At 38.4% G+C, this 19,261-nt stretch overlaps 1 protein-coding gene across 1 annotated transcript; it reads left to right on the top strand.

Moving 5' to 3' along the window:
* Positions 1-9,274: 9,274 nt before the first annotated feature.
* Positions 9,275-10,204, top strand: LOC119542797 (olfactory receptor 8S1-like). The gene has a single exon (XM_037847446.1). The coding sequence runs from the start codon at positions 9,275-9,277 to the stop codon at positions 10,202-10,204; it is 930 nt and encodes a 309-aa protein (XP_037703374.1).
* The last annotated feature ends 9,057 nt before the right edge of the window (positions 10,205-19,261 follow it).

Genomic DNA, 19,261 nt, shown 5'->3' with positions numbered 1-19,261 from the left:
AAATTTCAACTTTCATATGAGACCAAAGGAAGAGATGTTTAGTTGGTACAGGATCTGTATTTCCTAAACAATTTAACTCAACAGTTTGTTCAAATACCATAATTACATGGAATTTTGAACAGGAAGTGAGACCTAGTATGTTTGTATAGGTTAGTGTGAAATAGCAACACATTCCAAAGTAATTCGGGCAGAGATTAAAAATATGTACGCAGGGCCCCACTGAGTAGCTGGGGGAAAATGTGAGGGTGTTGGGCTTCCTCACCTGGATTGTTGCTGATGTTCTCACAAACATTGAGGACTGAGCCTTCTATCTTGGGACTTGTCCTTATGAAGCTCATTTACTGAGAAGGAGAGACTAAACCTGCTTGTAATTGTGCCTAAGAATCTCCTCCTGAGTACCACTTTGTTGCCAGATGCCATATGATTCCATCTTTATGAAACTCTAGAAAAGGTAGATTTAATTTTAAGGGACAAAAAGCAGATCAGTTATTATCTAGACCTCTTATTAACTCATCCCAGGGTCACTTGATATACAGAAATCAATTGCATTTCTACACACTGACAAAACACATATAAAATGATATTTTAAAAAATGATATCACTTAACAGAATAGGAAACACTAAATGCCTAGTTACATATTCCATAAAATGTGTGCAAGAAATCTGTAATAAACTGTCCAAGATATTTTTGTGAGAAATTAAAAATACCTAACTAAATGGAGAGATAATAATAATTTTTTTTACATTTTTAAAATTGTGAAATATAACATATATACAGAAAAGTGATAACTTTCAAAGTATGATTTAACAAGTAGTTATAGAGCAAATTTCAAAGAATGTTACAGGTTACAGTTTCACCATTTCAGTTATTTCTTTATTATGAAGTATAACATACATACAGAAAGGTGACAATTTTCAAAATACAATTTAACAAGTAGTTATAGAGTAAATTTCAAAGAATGTTATGAGTTGCAGTTCTACCATTTCAGTTATTTCCTTATTGTGAAATATAACACATACACAAAAATGTGTTAATTTTCAAAGTATAATTTAACAAGTAGCTATAGCACAAATTTTGAAGCAAGTTACATGTTACAGTTCCACAGTGTTAGTTATTTCCTCCTACTATTCTAGTATCCTGAAAACCAAAAAAAAAAATTTTTATATAAATATTCAGTATTCATAATCCTTTGTTAAATCCTATTTTGTCAGTTTCTATCCCTTTCTCTTGCTTGAGCGCTGTCTCAGTCTTCAGGGATATCTGGGCAGTGACCAACCTAACTTTTTCATATTGAAAAGGGGTGTTGACATTTTGGGAAGGGGGAATGCACCTGGTTGATGTTCTTGGAGAGGCTGCCTCTGGGTTTGGGGTCTTATCTGGCATAGGAATACTCTTGGGGATTTAAGTTTCTAAACAGTAAACTTAGTGAGATAAACTTTTATAGAGTCTCAGATAGGGACCTAGATATTCTTTAGTGTTTTGAGGACTACTGTCGGTTAGGGCTTGGCATATTGTGGGCATTTGGAATATCTAGCTGGAGCTTGCACAAGAATAACCTCCAGGATAGCCTATCAACCCTATTTGAAATCTCCTAGCCACTGAAACCTTATCTTGTTACCTGTCTTTTCCCCCTTTTGGTCAAAAAGGCATTCTCAATCCCTCAGTGCCAGGGCCAGGCTCATTCCTGGGAGTTGTGTCCCACATCACCAGGGAAATTTACTCCTCTGGGAGTCATGTCCCATGTAGTGGGGACGGTAATGAATTTATTTGTAGAGTTGGGCTTAGAGACAGAAAGGTCCCATCTGAGCAACAAAAGAGGTTCTCTGGAAGTGACTCCTAGGTGTAATTATAGGTGGGCTTAGCCTTCCCTTTACAGCCATAAGTTTCACAAGAGCAAGCCTCAAGATCAAGGGCTTGACTTATTCAGTAGGGGTTTCCTAGTTTCACACAGCATATATTCTATTCAAGATAAACTATCAATGTCTCACATTATCTTCACTTAGTTGTACAATCATCACTCTCAAATTTTAAACAATTATCATAACTCCAAACACCCCAAAGTCATATCAGCCCTTAGTTATTTATCCCTAGTATTAGTGTGGTACAGGTTAGGTATTCCTATTAAAAATAGTCTATAATATGCAATATGTAGTTCTTTCCATATACTATCTGTTAACTCTTTGTACCAGTGTCATACCTTAGAAGTAGATCATGCAAGCACTTGTGGGATACATACCTTTAAACAAATGCTTTCAATCATGTTCATCCTCAATGTGGCACTGATACTTATAATCCCATTAACAAACTATCATCACTCTGTCCATTCCCATGCCTTTAAGTTCACCCTCATTAATATGTCTGTACAAATTGGATTATCATTTCCCCTTCACTAGCTTCTGATTATCTCCTGTTTCTCTATATTCTACATTATAAGACACTAATTTACATTGATCAGGGAGTTCATAGTAATAACATGCAATATCTCTTCTTTTGTGTCTGACATTTCACTCAGCATTATGTCTTCAAGGTTAATCCATGTTTCACGTTTCAGGACCTCATTCCTTCTTACTGATGCATAGTAGTCCCATACCACATTTTGTTTATCCACTCAAAGTGTTGAAGGACATTTGGGTTGTTTCCACCTTTTTGGCAATTGTGAACAATGCCACTATGAATATTGGTGTGCAAATGTCTATTCATGTCACTGCTTTCAGATCTTCTGGGTATATTCTGAGAAGTGGAATTGCCATGTTGTAGGGTAACTTGATATCTAGTATTCTGAGGAACTGCCAAATTATCCTCCACAGTGGCTGTACCGTTATACATTCCCATCAGCAATGAATAAGAGTTCAAATTTCTCCACATCCTCTCCTAATAATTGGCATCTTTTGCAATCTGGATAGGCCTAGGATTTCCCAAATCATCAAACATGGTTCCTTTTTACTTCCTGGTTCTTCCTTAATCCATGTTTTTCCTCTCACATTTTACTATAAGCAGCAAGAAGAAACAAGGCTGCATACAAGAAACATGTGGCTTGGAAATCTATTCACTAAATAACCAAGTTCATTGCTTACAAGTTCTATTTCCACAAAACTGTAGCAATAAATTCAGTAATGTTTCCTGCCACCACATAACAAACTTTACCTTTCCTCAAGTTTCCAATAACATGTTCCTCATTTTCTTCTGGAACCCTTCAAGTAACACCTTGAATATGAATATTTCTGTCAACATTATATTTATGTTATTTATATTCTTTAACAGGATAGAAGCTTAATCTACCAAGCTTTTCATTGCCTTGTGAACCCTCACCAGAATCAATTTTAATGTCCAAATCTGTATCAATAATCACTTCAAGACAATCTAGGCTTTTTCTATCATGCTTCTCTAAAGTCTTCCAGTCTCTACCCATTATCCAATTCCAAAATCCCTTCCTCAATTTTGGAAGAAGCACCCCGCTTCTAATATTAATTTCCTATGGCTGCTGTAACAATTTGCCACAGCCTAGTGACTTAAAACAAAAGAAATGTATTCTCTTGCAGTTCTGGAGGCAAGTCCAAAATCAGTCCTTTTTGGAGGTTCTAAAAGGAATCCATTCTCTGCCTCTTCCAGCTCCTGGAGGCTGACAGCATTCCTTGACTTGTGCTCACATCTCTGTAATCTGTGCTCTATGATCACATTGTCTCCTCCATTCTCTGTGTCTTCTCCTCTTTATGTGTATCAAATTTCCCTGTCTTTCTTTGATAAGGATACTTGTCATCAGAAAGGGCCCATCTCAATATCCAGAAAGATCTCCTCATCTCGAGATCCTTGACTTAATACATCTACAAAGACTGTTTTCCCAAAAAATAAATATTCACGGGTATCAGGGATTAGGGCTTGGACATATGGTTTGAGGGCCCCTATTCAACTCATTACAAACTAAGACCAACAACCTAGCCTTGAAAAGAATTTCTCTTCCGCAAGCAATATATGAAAATAATACCTCATGCTAAAGAAAAGTTAGATAAATCTCATTTCCATTCATTCCTTATTCAACAAATATGTTGTAATTACTTTGTAGTGCAAGGATCTTGCATATATTAAAAATTGAAAAAAAGAGCTACCATGATAGATCTTACATGCTTACATTCTAGGAGGAATAGAGTAATTATCAAAATAAGACATGTATATATGGTAATTTGTGCTATGGGAAAGAATAAAGCAAGGAAGGAGGATAGTAAGTGAGAATTTCAAGTTAAAATAGGGTACTCAGGAAAGGCCTCAACAACAGGGTGACTTTTGAATAGACTAAAGTCCAGAATGAGGTAAAGGTAAAGTCTTAGGGAAAAAATAGGGAAAATATTCTGGGAGAGAGAATAGCAAGTATGAAGGTTGTAAGAGGGACACTGCCTAGTAAATTCATATTTGATAGAGAGTAAAAGGATAGGAAATCCTTTGTTACTTTCTATCTCTTATTGTAAGAAATTTACTTCCTTTGATGTTGTACTTGGGCAAGTGTTGGCCAGTCATCCCTAAAACTTGCCCTTTATCATGTTTTATGTCCTCGCTTGAGACTATGTACCCCAAAAAAGCATGTTCTTAAACTTAATCCATTTCTGTGGATGTGAACTCATTGTAAATAGGACCTTCTGATGAGGTTATTCAGTTAAGGTATGGTCCAAAGGAATCACTATGAATCTTAATCCTATTACTGGGGTCCTTTATAAGTAGAATGAAATTCAGAAACACAGAAAGAGAGGGACACAGCAAGAAGTCAGAAGTCAACAGAACCCAGAGAAGCCAGGGGAGGCTGCCACATGCACTGCCACATGACAGAAAAGCCAAGGACCAAGGATCGCTGCAGCCAGCCCCAGAACGCCACAGTCTTTTGGGAGGAGGCATTGCTTTGCTGACACCGTGATTTTAGACTTCTCCTAGCCTCAAAACCATGAGTCAACAAATTCCCATCGTTCAAGCAAACCCACATTACATGGAGTTGGATATAGCAGCCAGAAAGCTAAAACAATCACAAATTATTATTCATTGTTTATTGTTTTTATCCATAAACCATCCTCAACCCAATTGTTCTGTGTTTTGTTACGGGCTCACAATCTTCCTGTCTACTTCTGTTTTTGTCATCATAATATGCAATTTCAGCATTTATATGGATGAACCATCCAAAACCTGATCTCAAATACCTATAATCTCTGACCTCATCCATTGTTAGCCAGTGTGCCAGACCCATCCCACGGCTGTGCTACAGACACATTTCTGATTGGTTCCAGTAGAGATTTCTTTCAGCAATGCATTAATGAGTTGTCCTAATCAACTGGAATAGCCTGGCCTCTGTGATCTTTAATCTCTGACTATCATCTTCTATCTTCCCACTTTGTCACTTTCTTACTTTCACTATACTTTATTGAAACTTCAACCTCTATAGTTCCTCCCTTTCATGACTCTAAGTGGTATTTTATTACAAAGTATAATTTTTGCTTCCTGAAATTAAGACATTTATTTGCTAACATGCAGTCAGTCAGATATTAAGCAACCAGTTATGACTGAATCTAATTTCTCTCAGTGGATGATACTGCAAACACAAGGACTATGTCAACCCAGAAGGACTGATGAGGATGGGAAGGAAAGCATTTTATTTAGACTTGAAGCCTAAATTTTTCAGTGCCTGGCTCACACTTCTCACTGAAGATATGTTGAACAAATGAATGCTTTATAGATTTCTACCAAAGTTTTTAAAATTATTAAGGAATCCATGTCCTCTGTGTTTACTTATGAATAAACTACATGAAAATGTTTATGAAATACCCTATGTCAAATAAGGAATAAAAATTGTTGACTTTAGATCAGAAACGTTTTAATAATTCTTTTATGCTTAGAAAGATCAATCCTATAATTTCCCCATTTTAGCTGGTCCCAGTTTATCATTATTTTGGATAATTACATGGCAAATATAAGAAAAAAATCACATGTACACAGAAAAATGAACTAGAGTAGTGTGTTACAGCTTAGCTTCCTTGAGAATTCCCAAAGGCATTCTCACCCCCATACGACCATGAAGAAAATGCCATTTTTCCAGTAGAATAGATTTTTTTTTAAATCCATTTCTTTTTCTTACTTTTTTTAAGGCCACACAGCATAATAAGACTTCTTTTCTAAGTTTTAAATAATTGCCTTAATTAAGACATTTCAAATACTCCCTGGTGCTTCTTACTGTTTACCTCTCTAGTTACCCAGCCACTGTGCAATTAGTCCAGAACTTGACTTTAGTTTGAGGCTTCGGGGAATACAGGACATTGGCCCAACTCCCTTCAGGTACCAGACCCAGCCCATGGCTGCCTAAGTACAGAGAGCCTTCTCGTTGATTCCATTACAGAGTTCTTTCTTTAAGTGATGCTCTCAGAAGAGTATTCAGAATTAGAGAGGAAATACACGAAATGATGCCAGGTTACTGGACCTGAGAGCACTTGACAAAGATTCTATGAAATATATGCCAGCTGTTCATTACATGAAGTTCTTTAGAGAAATTGCCATCGTCTTTCCCTATGGTGGCCTTTTTCTACAGCTGCCACTCGAGATTAAAATATTGAGGAGATAACCCTGATTATGCGACATTTCAAATGTTTCTAGATCTTGAATGAGTCTAATGCCTAGCACTCATTAGGCAAGGAGAGCAAGCTATCTACTATGCCAAGGGTCAGGCTCCTACAACATGAATTCTCTGATGGGGACCCTTTACCTGTGATGTCTACCCATGGTGAGAAAGCCGGAACACCCGAGTGCTGCCTCCTCCAGGGAAGGCCAGGAGCATGGTAATATCTTCTCTGAGTCCCTGATTCTCTGATATTTTTCTTCTTAAAATGTCTCTATATGTCTTTTAATTCTGCAGTCCATCCTCTCCCCCACACAACAGCTTTCTACTTCAACAATTACATTTATGCTAGAGTCATCTGCACCGTTCATCTTCTCTGAGCTGAGATAGAAACATCCTGCTACTAGGGAGGCGATGTCCTTCCCTGGATGGACCCTGATGTATCATTTACCTCCAAATGGTGCATTTGTCCCAGCTGCCTGGGGCAGCTTCTCAGAAATGTTTCTTTCTCTCCCTGCCTAAGACTTGGGAACAGGAATATCATACATCCTGGGCATAAAACTTCTAGTGCTTCAGATACTAAAAAATGGCTGAATGCTGAGGCCTGAAATTAATTGAGTATATTAGACATACATTGGACTTGTGGAGCTATGTTTCCCCTGCTTTTCCAAACTCCAGTGAGGGGAACTACAGGAAATTTTCTGTTATTTAAACCCCCCTCGGATCTGGGCAACACCGAGACAGTGTGAATAGTGTGAGGGCAGCTGGCAGAGGACACCTCTGAGAATAATGTCAGTGGATGAATTTGCCTTTGGTTCCCCCTCCTGCTTCTAGAATCCTTCCTCATGAATCTGGTGTATGAATTGGGCCCTGTAGCCCCCAGGATCTCCAAGGTGATCTTGTCTAGGTTTACTTCCACACACAACCTTCACTCATGTGTTTATTCTAGACATGTCTTGGAGGAAGCCATGTAAACAAAGCTTTCTAAGACCTTCTGAAACCCTCTTTTCACATCTTTACCCTTTGCCATAGTCAACTGCTCCTTTCACTGTAGACTTCTCCTGTACTTACCCATGTATAAATCTCACCTCCTGTTCTCACCTGTCACTGTGAAAGGAAGCCAATGCCTTAGGGAATGAGTGCTTAGATTTATTTTCTTGCTTAGTTGATCTACAATTGAATTGAAAGGCTTTTTTCTTTAACATTAAAGAAATGTGTGGCCTCAGATGAGATGCTGTTTAGCCTGGTGAGGGAAGATGGTCTGCTTTCTTTGTGATACACCCAAAATCGCATGATGCAAATAGGTGTTGCCTTCACCCACACAGAATGTAAATGTGAGAGAGGAAAGAAAAATATCCTCCAGGAAAGCTATACTGTTCTTAATGTGAGGCCCCAAACCTGCCATGGACACTGTGGTCTATTCCCGTTTGTGAATGAAAGTGGAAGAATGGAAACAAATGTCTGGGTAGCCTGAAAACATTCAAATCCTCTGAAACACTTGAAAATATCCAAATCCTTGAAGAGAACAAGGCCAGTTTGTCATTTTACTTTGCTTGTGTATATTCCAGGTAAAATGTTGCTTTCAACTTTATCTACAATTTTTTTCCATGCAGAATCCTCAAAGTAACTTCTCCAGCTGATTGTTCTTCACCATCACTTAAGATCTGTGGGCTCACAAAGGGGAACATTGCCCTGTTTATTCAAGCTTACAGGTAACTTAGACTTGGGTCTAAGAAGAATTCAAGCTAGGGCTCTTGGGATTGTTATTGAGATCAGAATTCAAACTCCTCTTTTCGAGGAATGGCAGGGCCTGAGTTGAGGCTTGAAGGCCCATTGTAGTTTGGACAGGGGAACAAAGTGGGAGGACAATTGGAGAAAAACATGACCAAAGACACAGAAACAAATAGATCTAGCCAATACCCAAAGCAGCAAAAATAGGTAAGAGCTGATGACAAAGAATTCTTTATGCCAGAGTTGCAAAAGTGGTCCTTATTCCTAAGGAACAAGCCAAAACACTGGGCTGAGAATTAGGAAAAAAAAAAAAAATAGAACTAACTTCCTGATTCTTCTACTTATTGTCAGTGTGACATTCAAAAATATCCCTGAATATAAGATTTCTCACAGATAAAAGAGGATAAGTTTTCATGGATGAAATAATTCACAGAATTACTATAAGAACCAAATAGGATATGATTTTGATTCCACAAAAGTGTTCTATTAAAATTTAACATGGTGTTCAGGAAGTGAGAAATCCTGGATTATTTTGAACAAAAGAATAATATTTGGGGAAAAGAAAGGGGGAAAAGGTTTCAAACAACTGATGCAGATATATGCTATAATGCTTTTTCAAAAAATAATAATTATAAAGATTTCAAAATTGTACAAGAGTGCAGTGAAAATAAACAGCATGAATGTAATGAGCCAGCAATAGTCTTTATCCAGTAAAGCCCTGTGGAACAGGAATAGGATTCTCTGAAGTATGTGAAGACTGTGACCTATAATTCGTGATTAACAAGAAAGGATCAAAAATTTACTGAGATATAGTGGGGGCATCTTTGAGATGTCTGATCAAGGAGTCAAGACAGAGCAAGGAGTAGTTGTGAGAAGAAAAAGGTGATTACCTGGAGAAGATAGAGCAATCACAGCAGAGCTCACTTGTCTTCCTACTTTATTCCAAGGAAATATCCTCTATGGCCTTGAGGAACCACAGCACAGTCACTGAGTTTATTCTCATGGGGCTGTCTGCCGACCCCCACATCGAGGCCCTGCTCTTCGTGCTCTTCCTGGTGATTTACCTCCTGACCCTGATGGGGAACCTGATGCTGCTGCTGGTGATCAGAGCTGATTCCCACCTCCACACCCCCATGTACTTCTTCCTGAGTCACCTCTCCTTCCTGGACCTCTGCTTCTCCTCTGTCACGGTGCCCAAGCTGCTGGTGGACCTCCTGTCTGAAAAGAAAACCATCTCAGTACAGGGCTGCCTGGCTCAGGTCTTCTTTGTGTTCTTCACTGCAGGGACTGAAGCCTGTCTGCTCTCAGTGATGGCCTATGACCGCTATGCTGCCATCTGCCACCCACTGCTCTATGCACAGGTGATGAGCCACCAGCTCTGTGTGAGGCTGGTGTTGGTCTCGTGGGGCCTGGCCTCTCTCAATGCATTCATTATTGTGCTGTTGGCTATTAACCTGGACTTCTGTGAGAACCAAACCATACACCACTATACTTGTGAGCTGCCTGCTCTCTTTCCCCTGTCTTGCTCTGATACATCCTTCAGTAACAATATCCTGCTCATCTGCAGCTTACTGCATGGGCTTGGAACCTTCCTCCCCATCTTCATCTCCTATGCTCACATTATTGCCACCATCCTGAGCATCAGCTCCACCACAGGGAGAAGCAAGGCCTTCTCCACCTGCTCCTCCCACCTCATTGCAGTGATCCTGTTCTTTGGCTCAGGTTTCCTTTGTTATCTCTTGCCCCCTTCTGGTTCCTCCCTGGATTTGCTCTTGTTCTTGCAATATAGTATGGTCACACCCATTCTGAATCCACTCATCTACAGCCTGAAGAATAAGGAGGTAAAGGCAGCTGTGAAAAGGACATTGGAGAAATATCTGATATTTTAGGTAATGTAAAAGGCACAATTACTCAGCAAAATTGCAAAGATGGCATTTCTTTGCATTTTTCCTTTTGTCCACACCTGTTCCCACTATGCTGTGTTAAATAAGATGAGTGAAAGATTCTAGAGCTTGTCTAATCACACAACCTTCTTATTTCAAAGTATGTGCTCTTGATTTTGGACCCCTATTTGGGAAATTCTATGCTTGCTATTGGAAGAGAATGTGAAGACATTCTTCTACAGAGTAGATCAATACGACAAAAAAAAAAATAATAAAGGGAAAGGGTAATATAAGGAGATGATGATTTGATGAGATCCATAATGTAATTGTGAGGAGTCCCAGAAGAAAGAACTAAAAAAAAGGGAAGGAATTTAATAAACAGAAGTCAGATTTTTTGAAATCCCAACTACATATAATTTTTTTAAGAAGCCATTACTAAAAACAGTCCTGTGTCAACAAAAAAAGCAAAACTACATGTAGAATATTATGCAAATGAGAACACTACACACTAAAATGACAAAATATTGTCAATGCAGAGGACAGCAGAAAATACTCTATCCTAAAATGCATTAACAAATAAACAGGAAAAAATTTTAAGTATCTGGGTGCTAAAATCTATAATTTATAAAGATGACAAAAGCCAATGTAAGAAAGATAAAGTAATCGAATAAAAGCACAAATTAGTGAACTAGAAAACACAAAAACAGATTCAAGAAGAAAATTTAGACTACAGTTACTTAAAAACATCCATAAGCTTTGACATAACTCTGTAGGATATATTCAAGAAAAAAGGAAAAAGAAACTAACACACCATCGATATAAAAGAGAAAAACTTCAAGACACTGCTTAGATATGTTGCAATAAATTTGAAACAGTATTATGTTTCACTGTCTAGGAATATATATATAACTCCTGAAGAAGAAAAATGAGCTGTTTCACATGAAACAACCAAAAACTTTTTCAAAGAACTAGTTTGAAAGGGCCACAGGCCCTGATAGTTTTCAGATGAATCTTCCCAAACTTCAATGTTACATGCATTTTTCCAAAGTACAGATAAGATGGAAAATTGTTAACGTATTCACAAAGCTAAAGTAACTCTGATTCAAAATCTAAACTAATAACCTCTAATGAATATTTAGGACACAATTATAAATAAAATATTAATCCATTGTTCCAAATGTATGCTGAAAAAATATTTCATGACCAAGGTGAGCTTATCATTGACTTAATTCCTCAAATCTATAGATTAAATGAAAATAATCATGTCTTCACTCTGATAGATTCTCAAAAGGCATAAAATAAAATTCCACAAACATTAAATGAATTCCACAATTCATTTAATCAATTTGTTAAATAAATATTCAAATGATTCCTTCTTTATTGATTAAAAATATTTAACTTTAAACAGTATCTATCCATGCTTCCTAATAAAATGTCACATTGGAAGAATTATCATTAAAGTAAATAACATGAAAAGAACATTTTCTAACACCATGTTACTTAACAGAATTGTGTAATTCTTCTTAATGCAAATAGCTCTGATAAAAGATGAGATTTCAATTTTGTAGGGGGGAATCTACAATATTTAGAAGTGAAATGATTATCCATCTGGATGTATCTATGAAAACTTTATTTAAAATGAAGTATTATTAGAATTCCAAGGTAGTTTAATGTTGTGAAAATTTAAATATATTCATACATTCAGTAGTTTTTCTATTTACCAACAATTACTATTGAGAAAACAAGAAATATGTATCATGTAGAAAAGAGTCTAGTCACCATAACAAGAGCAATAAAACCCTCAGGATTAAACTTAACAATAAGTGCTTAGAATCCATATGAACAAAACAACAAAACTGAACTAAATTAACTAAAAGATACTTAAACTAATAGAAGATATACCAACTAGGCATAACAGGAATGTGACTAATGTTAATGTAAGAATATTTATTACTGACTTAACAAGAGGTTTGGGGGTAGACAGTTCCAGAGGCGGTTCAGTAGCTCAATAAAATCATCAATGATTCTGTTTCTTTCCATCCATCTGCCATGCTGCCTTCTAATTACTGTACTTGACCCTCAGACTTGCACCTATTGCTACAACTCTAGGCATCAGGATCTTATACCGCACCAAATAAAGCTAAAGGAGGAGGAAGAATTAGTTTAGCTTGTTGAAATTTGCTTAAAAGGAATCATTCTAAATGCTAAAATTGAAAATACTGAAAGTAGTCAAGTGCTGATGATGAATGGAATAACTGGGGTCATACCCTTTGCTACCAGGAATGTAAATTCATTCGACCACTTCAGAAAACTTTTTGACAGTTTTTACTAAATCAAAGCCATATGTATTCTCTAAGACCTGAAAATTGCATTCCTTTGTATATACCAAAGAACAATGTGTATACTTAGTCATGAAAAACATTACTAAAATATTCATGAGAGTTTTATGCATTATAGCCAAAAGCTGTAAATAACCCAAATGTCCATCAACTAGAGAAAAATAACATTTAACGTATTCATACAATGGAATGCTTTACAACCCCAAAAAAACTATGGACAAAACATAGATGAATCTCAAAGGTATTATATGACTGAAACCAGACTCATAGTATATGATTTCATTTATATAAAGTTCAAGACAGGGAAGTGCACACATATGTGTAAATTCACTGAGCTTAACTTTAAGATGAGTGCACTTTCCTCACTACTTATGTCTTTTCTATCTCAATAAAAGAGAAAACAAAGTAAATGAAAAAGATCCATTCCCAGGCATGTTCCCTCACTTCTTTCTGGTACATATAATCTATGTCCTGCAGCTGCTTTGGTAAATAATCACCTTCCTCCAATAGCAATGTGGTACTTCACCAGCCCAGGCATACTGAGACTTGACTCCAACTTTTGGTCTAGAGGGCAAGTAACATCTTACAAGGCATCTGCCTCAGGTGAAGCTTCTTCATGGCCTCCAAGCAAAGAAATGCTGCTTTTATCTAGTAAGGGGTAGTGAGTCCCTTATGGTTCAAGAGAGTCAAGGCCTTCAAGCACAACCATCCAGATGTTCCCATGCTGAGTCTCACAGTCCCATTCCTTTCCTATAAAGACCGTGAATTTAGCAGAGAAGATTTTCTGAGCTGTGAATTCAGCACTCTTTAAAATTCAGCTACTCTTATTATCAAGTCCTGGACCGTATTTTTGTCACAGCTACCTTTTCTCTACAGGAAATTGGGTATTTTTAAAAACTGTCATAAAGCCCTTCTGACTTTCACACCATGTCCTAAGTTGGTAGTTGCTAACCCAAGCCTGTCATTTCACAACAGGAAATACTGTACAGTACTCCTTATTATTTCTCCAAATTTTTCAATAGCTAAAGATATCACATATTCAGTGTATACTCTGGTCAGTCTCTGGAACTTTGGGTACCTGTGTGACATCTGAAACTAAGAACTAGAGCTAGGCAGATATGAATGTCAGTATTAGCAAATACAGCAACCATTTAAAAAGCTGAAAAAGAGTCCAACTTCAATTAGAGATATGGATGAAGCAGATCCGGTTAGGACTAAGGCAAATCAGGCCACAGGGTAAAGGACAATACTGACTGTGTTTTAAAACTTCAACTTCTGTGTGAGACCAAGGGAAGAGATGTTTATTTGGTGCAGGATATATATCTTCTGCAGCACACTAAATAATTTAATTTGTACAGTTTATTCAACAATAATTACATGGAACTATGAATAGGAAATGAGATCTTGTAGGTTTGTACAGGTTAGTGTGAAATAAGAACACATCACAAAGTAATTTGGGCAGAGAATAAAAATATATATGCAGAGTCCCGCTGAGGAGCTGGGGGAAAATGTGGAAATGTTGGACATCCCCACCTGGGTTATTACTGATATTCTCACAAACATTGAGGACTGACAATTTGGTGTGCCTAGCCCTTGATCTTGGGGCTTGCCCTTATGAAGCTTGTGGCTGCAAAGGAGAGGCTAAAGCTACTTGTGGTTGTGCCTAAGTGTCTCCCCCCAGAGTGCCTCTTTGTTGCTCAGATGTGGCCCTCTCTCTCTCTCTAGCTAAGCCAACTAGGCAGGTGAATTCACTGCCCTCTCCCCTACGTTGGACCTGATTCCTAGGGGTGTAAATCTCCCTGGCAATGCAGGATATGATTCCCAGGGATGAATCTGGACCCAGCATTGTGGAATTGAGAAAATCTTCTTGACCAAAAGGGGGAATGAAATGAAACACAATTAAGTTTCAGTGGCTGAAAGATTTCAAATGGAGTTGAGAGGTCACTCTGGAGGGCATTCTTATGCTCTATATAGATATCCTTTTTTAGATTGTAGTGTATTGGGATAGCTAGAAGTAAATACCTGAAACTATCAAACTGCAATCCAGTAGCCATGATTTTTGAAGACGATTGTATAACTATGTAGCTTACATGGGGTGATGGTGTGATTGTGGCTCACACTCCCTTTACCCAGTGTATGGATGGATAAGTAGAAAAATGGGGACAAAAACTAAATGAAAAATAGGGTAGGATGGGGGGGGGGGATTTGGGTGTTCTTTTTTACTTTTTATTCTTATTTTTATTCTTTCTGGTGTAAGAAAAATGTTCAAAAATTGGATGGGGTGATGAATGCACAACTATATGATGGTGCTGTGAATAGTTGGTTGTACACCATGGATGACTGTATGGTATGTGAATATATCTCAATAAAACTGAATTTTAAAAAAAGATATCACGTATTCAATGCATTCCTTTCCACCTGTATCCCATCCCAATTCAGTACAGCTAAGAAGTGAGTAGCTATGATTTTCACAGCAAAATCTGCTGCAATAGCAGCAGAAAAAGAACTTCAGACTGACAGTTGGAAGCTGCACAAGTGTGCACTGAAGTGATAAAAGTGAGAGAACATGATGTATAGGTAGCAAAAACATATGTTACATTGTGAAAAGAAACTTGATGATAATAAATGTATGGGAATTCAATCCAGTACTCAAAATTTAACAATTTAGACAAGAAACATCAATGAATGCTATATCTAGTTGGTGAAAGTTCCATAAGGAGTGTGATATTTATGTACAAAATGCCAATTATTTATAAAGGGTAAACAAGCAATTTTACAGTGGAGAAACTGCAGTGCCAATCTTACTTAAAGTGATTAAAGTTACAATCACCTGTTGTAAAGGTTAATTTTATGTGTCAACTTAGCTAGGTTACTGTGCCAGTCTGGAAGCATTATGTCCCCCAAAACACCATTATCTTTGATGCAATCTTGTGGAGGCAGACTGAATTAGTGTTGATTACATTGAAACCTGTTGGTTCAGTGTTTCCAGGATGATGTGACTCAATCAACTGTGGGCAACACTTTGATTGGATAATTTCCATGGAGGTGTTACCCCACCCATTCAGGGTGGGTATGAATTAAATCACTGGAGCCATATAAATGAGCTGACAAACAGAAGGAGAGGGAGAGCAACTGAGAGTGACATTTTGGAGAGGAGCTGCAGTTTACAGAGACATTCTGAAGATGGCCATTGGAAGCTGACATGACATTTTGAAGAAAGCCATTTTGAAGCCATAACTCCAGAGCAGATGCCAGCCACATGCTTTCCCAGCTAACAGAGGTTTTCCAGATGCCATTGACCATCTTTCAGTGAAGGGCTCCAACTGCTGATGCCTTGGACATTTATAGTCTTAAGACAGTAACTGTGCAACCAAATAAACCCCCTTTATAAAAGCCAATCCATTTCTGGTATTTTGCATAATGGCAGCATTAGCAAACTGGGTCAGATTTTGGTACCAAGAGTGGGGTGCTGGTGTTGTTGAGTTTGCTAATACCAAACATGTTGGAATGGCTTTTTAAATGGATGAGGGGGAGATTCTGGAAGAATTGTGAGGAGCTTGATGGAAAAGGCCTAGACTGCTTTGAAGAGACTGTTCTAGAAAGATGGACCCTAAAGATACTTCTGATGAGGCCTTGAGTAGAAATGAATGTGTCATTGCCAACTAGAAGAAAGACTATCCTTGTTTTAAAGTGGCAAAGAATTTGGCAAAACTGAGTCCTGGCATCAGAGGGAAGGCAGAAATTGAAAACCACAAGCTGGGATACTTAGCTGAAGAGATTTTGACTCTAAATATTGAAAGTGCAGTCTGGCTTCTCTTTGCAGCTTATAGTAAAATGTGACAGTGGGGGAGATACACTGAGAAATGAACTGCTGGATATGAAGAAACCAGAAACTGATAGTTTGGGAAACTCTGGGCTTCCAGAAAATGAGTCCCCAGAGACTACAGCCCTGCATGAGGATTTAACCAAAGATAGAACCCAATCACCATTTCAGTACAAGCCAGGATTGGAGATGGAGTTATCCAGAAAGGATTTGTGGGAACTCCTGTTGTCTGATGGTTTTGACCACTGTAAACTGCATGACAAGCCTACAGAATTTTTGTGAAATCTGTATAAAGGGAACCATTGATGTTCTGGACTGGAGGAAATGAAGAAGGAACTAATTGAAGGAAAAATTTCTTCAAAGATGGAGCCATGGAGGTTGAGTTCTGGAGTCAAGAGGTCTTGGGCTGGGAGAGTGGAGCAGCCCACACACGTGGAAAGGGTGAATTTGCCCTGGAGGCAGAGGGCAGACCTCCCACCTCAATGTTCAGGAAGAGTGTTGCCACCCTAGTCCCCAGAGAGGGTGGAGCACATTCCCAAGGGATTGGGGAAAGCCTGACCACCACTCCATTGTTTGGAGAGAGGAGAGCCTTTGCCTCAGAGAGGCAGAGTCTGGGTGGCACTCCAATGTTTGGGGATGGTGGAGCTGAGAAGAAGGTGTTCTCCCCAAAGTGTGGATATGTTGGAGCACTCACCCCAGCATTTGGAGAGAAAAGGACTGCTACATAGGCCCTTGGAAAGGGTTGGACTCCCACTCTATCAAGCCCCAAGATGCAACTTTGTTCTATGAATGACTTTCAGACTTTGAAATCTAATAGAGTTTGCCCCGTGGGTTTTAGGAACTGTTTGGGTCCCATAAACGATTTTCCTTTCAGTTTCTCCTTATGGAAATGGGAATGTTTATCCTATGTTTGTCCCTCCTTTGTATATTGGAAACAGATAACTTGCTCTAAGTTTCACAGGTCCACAGCTGGAGGAGAATTTTGCCTTAGGACAGACCATGCCTGTAATTGATTTTGATTGGATCTCTTACTTACCTATTGTTACTGAACTGATTTAAGTTTTTGTGATATTGTGATGGGATGAATGTATGTTGTATATGGAAAGATGATGTCATTTTGGGATCCAGGGGGTGGAATGTGCCAGTTTGGATGTGTTATGTCCCCCAAAATGCCATTATCTTCGATGCAATCTTGTGGAGGCAGACTGTATTAGTGTTGATTAGGTTGAAACCTATTGGTTCAGTGTTTCCATGGTGATGTGACTCAATCAACTGTGGGCAATACTTTGGATAATTTCCATGGAGGTGTTACCCCACCCATTCAGGGTGGGTCTGAATTAAATCACTGGAGCCATATAAATAAGCTGACAAACGGAAAGAGAGGGGAAACAACTGAGAGTGACATTTTGGAGAGGAGCTGCATCTTACAGAGACATTTTGAAGATGGCCATTGGAAGCTGACATGACATTTTGAAGAAAGCCATTTTGAAGCCATAACTCCAGAGCAGACACCAGCTGCATGTCTTCCCAGCTAACAGAGGCTTTCCATATGCCATTGGCCATCCTTAAGTGAAGGTACCCAATTGTTGATGCCTTGGACACTTTATGGTCTTAAGATTGTAACTGTGCAACCAAATAAACCCCCTTTATAAAAGCCAATCCATTTCTGGTATTTTGCATAATGGCAGCATTAGCAAACTGGAACAGTTATGGTGTCCAGTTGTCTGATCAAACACTAGCCTAGTTGTTACTGTGGAAGTATTTCATAGACAGGGCTAGCATTTACAGTCAGTTGACTTTGGCAAAGGAGATGACCCTCCATAATGTGTGTGGGCCTCATCCAATCAATTGGAGGTCCTAAAAGTGACAACTGAGGGTTCCAAGGATTAGAAGAAATTCTGCCTCCATACTATACCCTCCACTCATCCCTGGCCTCCACCACAGATTTGGACTTAATAGTTCAACATCTCTCCTTCCAGAATATTCAGCCTAACCTGTCCTTCAAAATTTGGACTTGTCATCCCCCACAACCACATAATAAATGTCCTTATAATAAATCTCTTACTATATATACATATATCCTGTAGGTTCTGTTTCTCTGGTGAACCCTAATATACCTGTAATGGAAAAAATAAATATCTTTGCCACCTGATGTTATACAATGAGAAGAGCACAATTTCATTTTTGTGATATTCTTGCCAAACTTGTGTAATTGAAATCTAGTCATGAAGAAACAACAGACAAGACAAATCCAAACTGAGGAACTGTTTTAGTTTCCTAGGCTGATGAAAGCAGATACCATGAAATGGGTTGGCTTAACAATAGGAATTTATTAGCTTATAGTTTTGAGGCTGAGAGAAATATCCAAATCAAGGCATTAGCAAGGCAATGCTTTCTTCCCAAAGACCAGCTGCCCAAAATCCTTTGTTTCTCTGCAGCATGGCAGGGTACATGGCACCATCTGCTGGTCTCTCCCTTCATTCCAGGCTTCATTGCTTTCAGTTTCTTGCTTCCCTGGCTTTCTGGTGTTCTCTCTCTCTCCCTCCTTCTCTCTCTCTCTCTCTCTCTCTCTCTCTCTCTCTCTCTCTCTCTCTCTCTCTCTCTTTCTCTCTCCCATTTCATTCCACTTATAAAAATAAGACTCCAGTAAGAGGATTAAGACCCATCCTGAATGAGGTGAACCACACCCTAACTGAAGTAACCTCATCAAAAGGTCCTACTTGGAATGGGTTCACATCCATAAGAATGTATTAAATTTAAGAACATATTTTTCTGGGGTGCATACTGCTTCAGGCCACCACAGGAACCAAATGGCTATCCTGTAATCTTCAAAAATATTAAAGTCATGAAGGTTAAGGAATGATTGAGAAACTGTTCTGTATAATGGGGTCTCTAGTTGAA

The sequence above is a fragment of the Choloepus didactylus genome, chromosome 8, assembly GCF_015220235.1.
Source record: "Choloepus didactylus isolate mChoDid1 chromosome 8, mChoDid1.pri, whole genome shotgun sequence".
Lineage (NCBI taxonomy): Eukaryota > Metazoa > Chordata > Mammalia > Pilosa > Megalonychidae > Choloepus > Choloepus didactylus.
The sequence above is the reverse complement of the archived record's forward strand: the minus strand, read 5'-3'. Positions and strand labels throughout refer to the sequence as shown.